Below are 14,886 nucleotides of genomic sequence, written 5' to 3'. Positions count from 1 at the left end.
GTTTTTCTGAAAAAAAAAAAAAATCTGAGGATTCTAGTGGTCTGCAAATTCAACATGAGTCAACAATGCAAAGAAACAGTCAAAAAAGTTAATTAGTTCTTGGGCTAAATTAAGAAAACAATGCTTTCCAAAACAGGTGATAGTCCAACTGCATTCTGCCCTCAACAGACCTGGACGTGTGTATTACTTTCATTTCAGAGTACCATTTTTTATTTATATGTTTGTTTTGCTGGGGCAATTGGGGTTAAGTGACTTGCCCCAGGGTCTCAAACAGCTAAGAAGGATTAAGTGTCTGAGATCAGATTGGATTTAGTACTTCCAGACTTCAGAGCTGTTGCCCTATCCACTGCACCACCTAGCTGCCCCTGAGTACCATTATTTTAAAGAGACATTAATAAATGAGTAAGTGTCTAGGGAAGAGCAACAAAAGTAGACAAGGGCCTTAAATAAAGGCTATGTAAGAATGAGTTGAAACAACTGGTTCTGTTTAACTCAGAGAAAAGAAGCATTATGGGGTACATGATAGCTGTCTCAAGTATACAAAGGTCTGTCATGTGGAAGAAATACTAGGTTTATTCTGTTTGTCTAAGAATGAACAAGGAATGGAATTGCACAGAGGACAAATTGTCAGTGACATAAAGAAAAATATCTTAATGATTCAATTCAAAGGTAGTGATTCCTTTTCAATATGAGTTGTACTAAATAGCTTCTAACCCCAAAAATCTGTGTTCTTGTAAGTAATCAATCAACAATCATTTGTTAGACATTTACTATGTACGAGACACTAGAAATACAAAGCTACAAAAGAAGCATTTGTGGGAGAATTTTAATATTAAATGAGTTAATTTAGAGGGTAGTTGGAATTTGAGAAGATGCATCGTGATATTAATAATACTAAAATAATAATGATAATTAATTAATAATTACTATTATTATTAATCCTTTTCCTTACATGTAGGTGGAGTACACTTTACAATTTATAAACTGTTTTCCTATAATCATTTTATGAAGCATATTATCCTCATTTTTAAGATAAAGAAACTGAGACAAAAAGAAGTAAAGCTATTTGGCCATAATTACATGGACACGAAATGCCAGAAACCAGTAATTTTTTTTCTTATTCTAAATGAAACATTCATTCTCCATAGTAGACTGGTATAGAGGCCTGGAATGGGGCGTGAAGGAGGAATGATCTGGATATAGGTGACCTTTTGAAGGAAATATCTAGGATATAAAAATAGGTCAACAGGATTGGAGAACTAGGCTGAGAGATATATAGGAGTTGTTGCTGTTGCAGATGATGATAGTGATGATGGTGATACTCTTTCATTCTCAAAGAAGACTACTGATATCCATCAGGATGCTGTCCAGACTTGCACATAAATTGCCTATGAATAGGGCAGAGCTGCACAAATTCACTCTCTCCTCCAGAGCCTTTGAAGTCCAGCAGTGAGACAAAGATCAAGACAGTATTTATGGAAAAGCAGGGAATTGATCAATGAGTAGAATTTTAGGAAAATTAAAGTAGAATCATCTTTGGTCCTCACTCCATGAAATGGAAAATATAAATCAGGGTTTTACTAATATCTTTATTTTGAGGTATTTCTTCACCAATGTCCTAAACCAATCACAGCTGCTTTTTAACCTGCAAAATATACCCTAATATAGGTTTGTGGTTGTTATTGTTGAGATAAAGAAATGCTGTATATTCCCCTCCATGGAAATTTTGCTCTAAGAAAATTGTGGTCCTGAATTTTTCTCACCACCCCTAGACAAATATTAGCAAATACTGATTGCAACATTAATCTTGGCAAGTTCTTGCTTTAATAGAGATACTAAGAAGTCACCTCAAAAATAATTTTTGGGGAGGAAATGTTGGACCATTCACCTGGCCATTATTGTATTTTTGTGATTTGTTGTTTGTATTTCACAAAGGGTTTTAGAAAAAAACATTTATTTCATCTACCCACTGAGTTCTACTAGTTCTATGTAATAATCTGAGCTTCTCTCAAGTCAATTGTTGAATTAATATCACCAACTATCAAGATGTTATAATGATAAAATGAGATAATGTTTGTAAAGTATTCATAAATATTAATGTTCTATGTAAGTTCTATTGTTATTATTATCAGTAGGATGAGTCAAAAATAAATGCCACATTCATATTGTTATATTTGTGTTTGTTTCTATAGGAAAGAGTCACAAAAATACATCTCTTTTATTACACAAGGGTGATTCCCATGATCAAAGTTCTTATCCACTCTTGGGAACTGGAGAAATCCAGGGGGGCACTTGGTTTACAACCACACCTGCAGGCAATCGAATTGGCACCAAAGGATTAGAAAGACTACCAGATCTGACACCCTATCTGTCCTTTCAGGCGACAGATCCTGTTGATGGAACGGTACCGTGCATTTTTTGATTGCTTTAAATTCTTCTATGAAGTCTCCAAACTTGTTAGAACTCCATGGGTGTTCATTTCCAGCTCTCTCCTGTCTCCAACAGGGGAATGGCAAAGATAAATACACACACACACACACACACACACACACACACACACACACACACACACACACACACACACAAAAGATATATACACTGTAAACTGGAGGTAATTTTCGACAAAAGACTTAACCAGAAGAGAGAATAGAAAACAGGATTTCAGCTGAATCTTGAAGGAAGCCAGAGAGGCCAGAAGGTGGAGACAGAGAGCATTATAAGAATGGAAACCAGTCAGTGAAAACACAAATTCAAGAGTTATTCATAGTCTTGGGCAAAAAGAATAACTAAAAAAAAAATCAGTGTAAAAAGAGAAAAGTGTAAAAAAAAAGCTAAAAAGGTAGGAAAGGATGAGATTATGAAGGACTTTAGAAGCCAAAAAGAGGATTTTATGCTTGTACTTAGAAGTGACAGGAAACTACTAGAGTTGATTGAATGGGGTCAGACCTGCACTTCAGGAAGATTACTTTGACAGTTGACTGAAGGATGGACTAGAGCATTGAGAGACTTGGTGGGGCAGACCGACCACTATTTCAATAGTCCAGGTATAAGATGATAAAGGCCTGAACCAGAGTGATAACTGTATCAGAAAAGAGAATAGATTATATGTGAGAGATCTTTCAAAGGGAGAAATGACAAGACTTCATGTTAGATTGGATATGTGGAATGAGTAGTGAATGACTCAGGTTGTAATCCCGGTAACTAGGAGGAAGTAACAATAGCAAGGAAATTAGGATTATGGGAAAAGTTGTAAGGGAAAGATAATGAGTTCCATTTTAGACATGTTGAGTTTAAGATATCTACAGGACTTCCAGTTTGGGAAAATGATGGATAGATTGATGGTGATGATGATGATGATGATGATGATGATGATGATGATGATGATGATGATGCTATCAATAGCATTTGCACAACTCTTTATAAATACCTCATTTGACTTACATAACACCCCTGGGAGACAGATGCTATTATTATCCTCATTTTACAGATGAAGAAATTGAGGCAGATGTAGGTCAAATGACTTGCCTATGATCACACAATAAGTATCTGAAGTCAAATTCAAACTCAGATTTCCTCAAAACCAATTGCAAGGCAAAGCAGTTGGGGAAACAAGAGACTGATGGACAGGAAAGATCTTAAGCCTGGGCAAATACATCTAAGAATCTTGTTATAAAGATTGTAATTGAATCCATGGGGGCTACTGAGACCACCAAGTATTATGATATAGAGGGGAGAAAAGAAGGGAACCAAGGACATTCTCTTGGGACATTATAATAAATATATATATATAATACATTTAATTTGGGACATTATAATAAATACATATATTTAAATATATTTAATTTTAACTAATAATAAGACATATATATACATATATATATCAAAATCATTCTTAACTAACTTTTCAGTTTATTCATTACCTAAGACCAGAAACTCATATCAGAAGTTATATATCACCCAATGTGTGAGACTTTTTTTCTTCAAAAACAACTTTCCCCCCTCAATGACATATACATTCAACACTGGAATTCACAAATAGAGAAACACAAAATCCCCTAAGTAATCAGATTCCTCAGGGCTATCCTTCCCTACAATAGATTATAAAGCCTCCCTCCAACTCATACTCTAATTTCTTCAGAAATAGATCTCTATGCCAACACAATATAACAGAACATCATAAAAACCAGAAGCCTAAACACTCCCTGACCCCAGGAAAATAATTTAAGATTATGAGGTATGGACATAGAGCTGATCTCTATCAGGGAAGAAGAATTTCAATCATCCTCATCCATGCCAAAAAAAAAAAAAAAAAAAAAAAAAGTGGCTCCAAAAATGAGCTAATAGGGGGTATGGTAGTAAATCGCCAAAGTTATTATAAAAGACAGAAAACTCTCAAGTGAGATATACAGTGCACTGATAACAAGACTACATTTGGCATCTAAGCATCTCACCCATTTTCACCAGCTATCCCCAATTCCTAGAATGCTCTTCCCCATTTTTGCCTACTGGATTCCCTATATCCCAGAAAAGTCTCAGTTAAAATGTCTACATTTTATAGGAAGTTATCCCAATCTCCCTTAATTGTAGTTCTTTTCTTCTATTATTTCCAACTTATCACACACACACACACACCCACACACACACACACACCCACACACACACACACACACACACAGAGGCATGCATGTATGTGTGTGTATAGCTTGTTTGTTTGTTATTTGCCTGTTATTTTCCCCATTAAACTATGAGCTCCTGCAGAAGGACTGTTTTCTGCCTTTCTTTGAATCCCCAGCAGTTAGTACAATGCCTATCACATAGTAGGCACTTATTAATGTTTTTGGACTGATTATGTGGTTGGACTAGAAAATCACTGAGATCTCTTCTAACTCTAAAAATCTGTGTTTAGGCAGACCATCATATAATTTTTTTCTCTTTTTCCATCTGATTTTGTGTGGACCAGAAGCTTCACTGCTTAGATAACCTATCCATCTAAAACAAAGAAAATTAAACTTCTTTCCAAACTTCCCTCAAAGTCCTGTGAACAAAAATTATCCATTAACTTGCTTATAATTTACAACCATTAAAAGACTTGATTTTACTACAATCATCATCATCATAATATGCATGCTTGAGTTTTCCTATTAGGCAATCTAGGGTCATGAGGTTTACCATCACTGTCCCTTCTCAATTCAGGTGATGACAACAAGAGAAGACAAAGTAACTATTGTGGTCAAAACTGATGGGACAAGAATAGTGGATCATGCCGATGGCACCCGAATCACAACTTTCTATCAGATTTATGAAGACACTATTGTACCTTCAAATGAACTAGAAACAAGTAAGTTTACACCAACTGACCCCACAGATAGTGAATGTTTCACATAGTTATCTTGAAGTTCTGCTTCATCAGAGCATCATCAGATTTTAACTAGCTCCAATTCTCAGATGAACACATCAGCATAATTATATTTACTGCTATGATCACAATTAACCTATAATCATAATTTCCAGTAAACCACATGCCAGTTTATATTATATATCGCTCCATGGTGCTCACTTGCACTTCCATACTGAGTTTCCTTTCTTTGATCCTTATACAATGGTGCAAATCTACCTGAAGCATTATGCTTCTCTGTCACCCCTTTGCTCCAAAATATTCCTTTGGAAAAAGGTTTTTGTACTTTGCCATTGCCAATACCCTATATGATAATCAATCGACAAATACTTATAAAGTGCATCTTCTGTACCAGGTATTGTGAAAGGTGATGGAGATACGAATACAATTTATGAAATAATCCCCTACTCACATAAAGCACAATCTCAGCAATATCTAGGGGGTCATAGTGTTTAAAGCTGAAAGGAACCTTAGAGATCAACTGGGGTAAAAGGAGTTTCAAGTGAACTGCCCAGAGTCATGCAGGCAGACCTATGCCTTCTGTCTCTCAATCCAGGGTTCTTTCCATCTTTGTCACCACTATTTAAATCTCAAGTTTGCTTTAATAATATTTCCATACGCTTATCATTTATGGTACATAGATATCAAGGATCATGATTGTTATATCTGCCTCTTCTTCTCATACCATTGTGTCCTGTGAATTACTGGGAAATTCCATTGTTCTTTTGTCTTACTCTTCATATGCTATCTCGCTTAGTCATTGTATTTGGGTACTTTTCTCTCTGTGTGCTTCATTCTCAATCTAGTTTTCTTGATCAGTTTAGCAAGCCTCCAAGCAAATGTATTCTTTCAGGTCTGCTAAAGAACCATATCATTCACTATCAAAGTCCATTATTCCTCTGGTCAGTAGCCAAAAAACCAAATCCTCTTATTTGATTTAATTTTCTTTCCTAAATTTTCATTTAGACCCATAGGTTGCTAAAGCTATAAGGAATTGTCAAGATTATCTAGTTCCCAGCTTCTTAAACCATAGATCATGACCCCAATATGAAGTCTCATAACTGAATGAAGGGGGGGGCATAAAATTATGATTTATTATAAATAAATGTTTGATTTGTGTATATATATATATGTATATTATGTACCTCTCTATTCAAGGTCATACAAAAATTTTGGGATGAAAAGCAGTTGAGAATGAAAAATGTTTAAGAAGCTCTGAATTCATCTACCTCCTTTATTGTGCAGATAATAAAATCAAGGATCAGAGAAATGGTCACTTGCTCTCAGTCACACAGCTAGTAAAAGGCTAAACTGGGCCTTGACATCAGCTCTCCTGACCTGTAAAAGTGGTCATACTTTCCTTGTCCTCATTTACTAGACATCAATGATGAACTAACAAACAGATGTTTTCATCTTAGGATCCGTGTTCAATTCAAAAACAAATTTGACTGAGCTCAAGTTCCTTTATTTGCTTAAACATATTAAACATTGTTTCCAACACAGAACAAAGTAGCCTTGGCAGGAAACAAATGGCAAGTCCTGACTCCCAGAACATCAGAAAGTCATGCATTATGAAAGAGAGCATCCCAAACAGGATTCCCAGATTTCTTGCTACTTTTCAGTTATGTGCTTTTCAAAAGAGCCCCATAGAATGAAGAGAACCTTATCTAGACTAATGTCTAAAGTCCATCCCCTATCCTTGTATCACTTCAACCATGACTGCCTATATTTGCTCTTAGATGAATCCTCATGGTCCATCACCAGGCAAGTGAAGTGTATGCGAATAGAGAGCCCTCACTATGCTTCTGTTATTACAAACTGTGAGGATAGCAGCTGCTGTGCCACTTTTGGAGATGGGACATCAATTATTGCAAAGCCACAAGGGACATACCAGGTGAGCCAAGGTGAAGGGGTAGAAATAATTTCAATTGTATGAGTGAAGTTCCCAATGATCCTTTGCCTTCCAAATGTTCTTTTCAGGCTCTCTTTTCATATATATTTCTAGCACATATTTTCCATATATGTTTCTAGCAAAAATATAGACCATTGTTGTTGATATCCTTATTAGCTATAGATAGATAAATAGATAGAAAGAGAGATGGATGGACAAATTATGTAGTTTTATAAATAAATCAATAAGTATTAAGAAATTACCCTGTATTAGACACTAGACTAAGCACTGGGAATACAAAGAAAACATTTTTAAAACATTCCTACTCTAAAGGCGCTTGTATTCTAATGGTGGAGAAAACATGCTTAAATAGGTACATGCACCACTTATAGCTGTAAGAGACCTTGGAAATGATCTAGTCTTTATTTTACAAATGGAGAAATTGAGATCCAGAAATGGGAAATTATTTTCTGAAAGTTGCCCAGGTAGTAAATGATGAAGCTAGTTCCTTAATCCAGCATTCTTTTCACTGACCAGTGCTATTTCAAGCTTCACAATATTCCAGTTTTATGGTTGAGGAAATTATGGCTCAGATAATTTAAGTGATTTACACAAATTTGCACAGCTGAAAATATTTTCAAGAAAGTCACATTCTAGTGAGGTATCTAAGACTAGAAAACACAAATCAAGTATGAATTAGACATTAACCCGATTCATATTGACTTCTGTAAAGGGTAACATCCATTTTTATCTTCCTCTCTCAGCTCTATAATGTCCCAGGCTCCCAAAATTAAATCATGTTTGTTGGGTGAAGTGTCAAGGATTCAGTAAAATTTGTCCCAAGGCTAAGTTGGCTTCCTGAAGGAGGAGGAAAAATCTCTGATAAGGCCTAACCATATAGTTTCAGGCATGAGCCTGTGGTCTATCAGACTAAACAAATAGACGGGTTCCACTAAGCAACAGAAAGTAGCTCCATTATGTGAAAACTTGCCTTAGAATAAAAAGGGACCATCATCAACTAATTGGTTACTTGCTGATGAATTTTTTTTGGCACTCTGTGAAACCTATCAAGCAAAACCAAATATAAAACACACTCTATCCAATGGGGAGTCTCCTATTTTTGCAGTGACAGTCATCAAAAACAAAGTCTAGTTTTGTGTTAAAATGTACTAAAAAATTATGCCAATTTTAAATGTCTCTAAATGTTTATTTAACTTCTGGTCCTTAAAATGTAAAAATTTTAGCTATTTAATGAGTGAATATGATATAAGAGGCATTTAATCATTGACATTCTTGCTTTAAATAAAACCAGAAGAAAGAAGCTACAGTTAAATGGAAATATGGCTCACAAGTTCTCCTTCAAGAGTAAGCAAGAGTTAGTTTCATCTTGCATCCCACGTAAAGAAAATTACACATTATATGCCAAAATCTGTTGTAAAAGAAGGAGGCAAAGACATTATTTGAAGAATTGGACAAGATTTTTAAGTCAACATTAGCCTTCATGCTCTGACTTTAATGAGACAGAAGATGCAGGATGACAATGGCCAAAAAATGTTCATGCTCATGAAATGTCAAAGACCAAAAGTTTACTCAGAAACCTCCTGATTATATAACAATGTTTTCTCCATTAAAGGAGTTGGAAGAACCAGGCAATTCAAATAAATTTTCTAAAATTGAAATTGACTATTTTCAATATTCAGAAAATTACTACTTATTAACATATAAGTCATTCAAGAATCAGCTGTCCATGTTTAGGTAGATCATCAACTAATTAAACACATCAATATCAAAATTGATACCAACCAAGGAAAGGGAAAAGATGAAAAGATATTGGGTGGGATTACAGCAGCTCCAAACTGACCTCAGAGGCCAAGGTAGCTGTTTCCATTTTTTTATAGTTCTATTTATTAGGAAATGTTTTCTTTTTCAATCTATCCACAAGCATTTATTAAAAGACAACTATGTACTAGGACAATAAGTAGATGAGAGAGATACAAAGACAAAATGAAATAATCCCTGTCTTCACAGAATTTACTATATTGCAGGAAAAAATACTTAAGTAAATTTATAAATACAAAAAGTAATTTGTGGGGCACTAGAACCCAGTAGTGGCTGAGCAAATCATCTGGGTTACTTAAAACAAAAAGAGAGAGAAAGCTTTTTGTGAACACCCTCAATTTTTTCAGCAAAACATGAGTTTTTTTTTCAGTATAATATGATTTTCTCAATGGGGAAGATAGTTGGAGAAGGATCCATGGGTAGTTTCCTGGGAGTCATGAAAAAGTTTATTAGAGCTACTTATGGTGAGTGGGATAGTGAATTAATTAGGGAGGTCTAAAAGAATTGCCTACCTAGAGAACCCCAAAGACTCTGCTAAAAAGCTACTAGAAATAATTCAAAATTTCAGCAAAGTGGCAGGATACAAAATAAATCCACATAAATCCTCGGCATTTTTATATATCACTAACAAAATGCAACAGCAAGAGATACAAAGAGAAATTCCATTCCAAACAAATGTTGAGAGTATAAAATATTTGGGAATCCATCTACCAAAGAAAAGTCAGGAATTATATGAGAAAAATTACAAAACACTTGCCACAAAAATAAAATCAGATTTAAATAATTGGAAAGACATTCAGTGCTCTTGGATAGGCCGAGCGAATATAATAAAGATGACAATACTCCCCAAACTAATCTATTTATTTAGTGCTATACCAATCAGACTCCCAAGAAACTATTTTAATGACCTAGAAAAAATAACAACAAAATTCATATGGAAGAATAAAAGGTCAAGAATTGCAAGGGAACTAATGAAAAAAAACTCAGAGGAAGGTGGTCTAAGTGTACCTGATCTAAAGCTATATTATATAGCAGCAGTCACCAAAACCATTTGGTATTGGCTACGAAATAGACCGGTAGATCAGTGGAACAGATTAGATACAAAGGACAAAAAAGGGTACATCTATAGCAATCTAATCTTTGACAAACCCAAAGATTCCAACATTAGGGATAAAAATTCATTATTCGGAAAAAACTGTTGGGAAAACTGGAAATTAGTATGGCAGAAATTAGATATGGATCCACACTTAACACCATATACCAAGATAAGATCAAAATGGGTCCATGATTTAGGCATAAAGAGGGAGATAATAAATAGATTAGAGGAACAGAGGATAATCTACCTCTCAGACTTGTGGAGGAGGAAGGAATTTATGACCAGAGGAGAACTAGAGATCATTATTGATCACAAAATAGAAGATTTTGATTACATCAAACTAAAAAGTTTCTGTACAAATAATACTAATGCAAACAAGATTAGAAGGGAAGTAACAAATTGGGAAAATATTTTTAAAAACAAAGGTTCTGACAAAGGTCTCATTTCCAAAATATATAGAGAACTGACCCTAATTTATAAGAAACCGAACCATTCTCCAATTGATAAATGGTCAAAGGATATGAACAGACAATTCTCAGAGGAAGAAATTGAAACTATATCCACTCACATGAAAGAGTGTTCCAAATCACTACTGATCAGAGAAATGCAAATTAAGACCACTCTGAGATACCACTACACACCTGTCAGATTGGCTAAGATGACAGGAACAAATAATGATAAATGTTGGAGGGGATGTGGGGAAATTGGGACACTAATACATTGCTGGTGGAGTTGCGAAAGAATCCAGCCATTCTGGAGAGCAATCTGGAATTATGCCCAAAAAGTTATCAAACTGTGCATACCCTTTGACCCAGCAGCGCTACTACTGGGATTATATCCCAAAGAAATACTAAAGAGCGGAAAGAAACATATATGTGCCAAAATGTTTGTGGCAGCTCTTTTTGTTGTAGCTAGAAACTGGAAGATGAATGGATGTCCATCAGTTGGAGAATGGTTGGGTAAATTGTGGTATATGAAGGTTATGGAATATTATTGCTCTGTAAGAAATGACCAGCAGGAGGAATACAGAGAGGGTTGGAGAGACTTAAATCAACTGATGCTGAGTGAAATGAGCAGAACCAGAAGATCACTGTATACTTCAACAACAATACTGTATGAGGATGTATTCTGATGGAAGTGGAAATCTTCAACATAAAGAAGATCCAACTCACTTCCAGTTGATCAATGATGGACAGAAATAACTATACCCAGAGAAGGAACACTGGGAAGCGAATGTAAATTGTTAGCACTAATATCTGTCTGCCCAGGTTGCATGTACCTTCGGATTCTAATGTTTATTGTGCAACAAGAAAATGATATTCACACACATGTATTGTACTTAGATTATATTGTAACACATGTAAAATGTATGGTATTGCCTGTCGTCGGGGGGAGGGAATAGAGGGAGGGGGGGCAATTTGGAAAAATGAATACAAGGGATAATATTATAAAATATATATATAATAAAAAAAAAATTAAAAAAAAAAAAAAAAAAAAAGAATTGCCTACCAGCAGTGAAGGCACAGCTGAGGTTGTGTAATATAAACTTATAGTAAATGATTGGATATTTTTCTCCATCTTTGTTCAATAGCATAGGTATAATAATAATATGGGAGTGATCCAAGCTTAGCAGGGCACAAGGAGGCAAGGGACTCCAGGGTAATATAAAACTGAACTGGTTCACCAAATGGTAAAGATGGGGAAATGTAAAATATATAGAAAGTATTCATGTGATGGCCTGGGAAAAATTGAATGTTCAAAGGATTAGAAGTCTCAGTAAAGATGGATTAAAGTATAGTGTTTGGTGTTTGTGGCAGAAGGAGAAGTGGAATGGCAGTATATTGTGATCAAGTAAAGAGATTTCACCGTTTATAAACATGGGAATGGTGCATTTGTGAGTGACACCAAGATCAAAAAATATGACAAGGGAAGTCAGTGACTGTACTTTCTGAATTTATGTTTGTCCCTGTGTCTCCCCTCCCCACATGGAAAAACAGAAAGAGGCTAGAATTTGGGAGGGGGAAGCTTGTGAACCCCAAACCCCAGAGCTATTTGATATTTAGGGCACAGCATAATACCTAGTGGTTTGTGGCTAATTTCTTGTCATATGGAATAATGCTCTAAATCACTACTGATTAGAGTAATGCAAATTAAGATAACTCTAAGGTAACACTTTACACTTCTCTGATTGGCCACGATGACAAGAAAAGATAATGATAAATGTTGGAGGGGATATGGGAAACTGGAATATTAACACATTGTTGGTGGAGTTGTAAATGATTTAACCATTCTGGAGAACAAGTTATAACTATGACCAAAAGACTATCAAACTGTGCATATTTTTTGGTCCAGCAGTGTCTCTACCAGGGTCTGTATGCCAAAAAGATCATAAAAAAGAGAAAAGGATTCACATGAGCAAAAATGTTTATAGCAGCCTTTTTGTAGCATCAAGAAACTGGAAACTGAGTGGCTGACCATCAGTTGGGGAATGGCTGAATAAGTTATGACATATGAATGCAATAGAATATTATTGTTCTATAAGAAATGACTTTTTTTATAGAAAGGAGTCTGATTTCAGAAAGGCTTGGAGAAACTTGCATGAATTGATGCAAAAATAAGTGAGTAGAACCAAGAGAACACCATACACAGCAACAAGATTATGTGATGATCAGCTGTGATGGACTTGGTTTTTTCAACAATGAAGTGATTCAGGACAATTGCAATAGACTTGTGATGGAAAGAGCCATCTGAAAAAAGAGGACTATCTACACTGAATGTTAATCGCAACATAATATTTCCATCTTTTTGTTGTTGTTGTTTGCTTTTTTATTCATTCTCATTTCCCCCCTTTTTGATCTGATTTTCCTTGTGCAGCATGATAAATGTGAAAATATATTTAGAATAATTGCACATGTTTAACCTATTTTGGATTACTTGCTGTCTAGTGGAGGGAGGGAGAGAAATTTGTGACAAAGTTTTGCAAGGTTGAATGTTGAAAATTATCTTTTTATTTTGAAAAAAAACTTGTTATTTTAAAAAAACAAGTTTGTGGCTAATGAATTTGATAAACTTTGTTCTAATAGTGAGTTCCAAGATTCTTTAAAAAGTAATAAAAACAGATTTTTTTTTCTCTTCCTGTCTTCTTTCTAGGTGCTACCCCCCAGCACTGGTTGTCTCTCCATTGATAAGGATTGTTCAGCCATTTATTCCCATGAATCAAGCAGTGACACCCTCTATCAACCTTTCAGCCAGCGTGAGCAACTGAGAGCCAGCAGGTACATTATGAAGCACACTTCCGACATAATCTGTGAAGTTCTAGATCCTGAAGGAAATGTTTTTCAGGTAAATAGTCTTATGTTCTCAAATAAGGATCTTGGATTAGATAGCCTATAATTTTGATCCTAAAATCTTATAAATTAAGAATTGTAGAAGGCTGATATGTTTCATTTTATTCCCAAGTGTGACATCCCCATATACAGAGATGCACACACATACATACACACATACATGGCCAGAGGCAAAATGGATGTCAAAAGTTTTCAAGACCAGATACACAAATGAGAGAAGAAAAAGGATGGAAAAGAACAGAGGTTTCAATTTATGTCAACAGAACAGAAGGAATGGGTAAAATTACATTTACTTATTTAAATTTACATTTACTAAGACTCATATATTCCTGCTCCAAATCTTCCTTTTCCTTGTCCTTTGTTCTTCACTACTCACATAATATTTTTTAAAATCATAAACAATTATTTTTATGACTGGGAATCTATTTTCTATTATGCCGTATCCCAGATATTGCCTGGTTAGCAACAACACTACCCTCATTATCTGTCCTTTGATTTTGCTGCTTAGTTAATCTATCCTAATTCTGAACTTAGGGCAGATGTTCAATGCAAAGGTTACTATAGAATCTTTCCTGAGCCCCTGAAATCATATCCTTTATAATAATATCACCTAATTTTCATTGAATAAGGATTAATTTCACTTGAGTCTGCCTATTTACTGTTCCCCAAATCAATTCAAAGTTGATGTTCAAATTATCTTATTGATTTAAACTTGCAAATTAATGAAACTTGACAAGTAAAGTTGGTTGCTATAAAGAATATCTTACCTAAATAGAAACCAGGGCTTCCCCAATGTTAAAAGATGCCCTACTTTCTCAAGTTGAGTGAACAAAAATATCTTGTTAGCATGTTCTTTGTTAATCAAGTCTTTTATTACCCTCTGTATATTACTTCACTCTTAGGTCATGGTCGATGGCACCATATCAACTGTTGTCCCAGAAGCAAGCTTAGAGGAGGAGACTATAGAGGAGGAAAGTGAAGATTATGACAGTTTGATGCCTGATAAAATAGAAAAAAATCCTCTTCAAATTTATGGTGAACATGTCCCCAGGTAGTATTTAAAAAGACAGCCCCAAAAATCTTTCTTTTAAAATTAAAGGAGATATTTTCATTGTATCCTTTAATTAACTGAATTGTGTTTACTTAAATAGGTTTTTTGTTATCTATGCGGACGGCTCAGGAACAGAACTTCTTCGAAATAGTGACATAGAAGAGTATCTATCTTTGGCTTATGGGGAATCAACCACTGCTGTTCTGCAGGAGCCAGTACAGGAATACCCAGGTAGGAAAGATCAATTGGGAATACAGAATCAGACAG

General features: G+C 35.1%; 1 protein-coding gene across 3 annotated transcripts in view; it reads left to right on the top strand.

Annotated features, from left to right (window-relative positions):
• Window positions 1-14,886, top strand: part of SPAG17 (sperm associated antigen 17) — a 251,538-nt gene that overhangs the window by 193,204 nt on the left and 43,448 nt on the right. For all 3 annotated transcript variants that reach the window (XM_074263223.1, XM_074263224.1, XM_074263222.1), the window contains 6 exons: window positions 2,193-2,404; window positions 5,194-5,338; window positions 7,135-7,289; window positions 13,372-13,563; window positions 14,471-14,619; window positions 14,720-14,850. In XM_074263223.1, the coding sequence (XP_074119324.1) occupies window positions 2,193-2,404; window positions 5,194-5,338; window positions 7,135-7,289; window positions 13,372-13,563; window positions 14,471-14,619; window positions 14,720-14,850 (984 nt within the window). The remainder of the gene's footprint in view (window positions 1-2,192; window positions 2,405-5,193; window positions 5,339-7,134; window positions 7,290-13,371; window positions 13,564-14,470; window positions 14,620-14,719; window positions 14,851-14,886) is intronic.

The sequence above is a fragment of the Sminthopsis crassicaudata genome, chromosome 4 (assembly GCF_048593235.1).
Source record: "Sminthopsis crassicaudata isolate SCR6 chromosome 4, ASM4859323v1, whole genome shotgun sequence".
In the NCBI taxonomy this organism is placed as follows: Eukaryota; Metazoa; Chordata; class Mammalia; order Dasyuromorphia; family Dasyuridae; genus Sminthopsis; species Sminthopsis crassicaudata.
The sequence above is the reverse complement of the archived record's forward strand: the minus strand, read 5'-3'. Positions and strand labels throughout refer to the sequence as shown.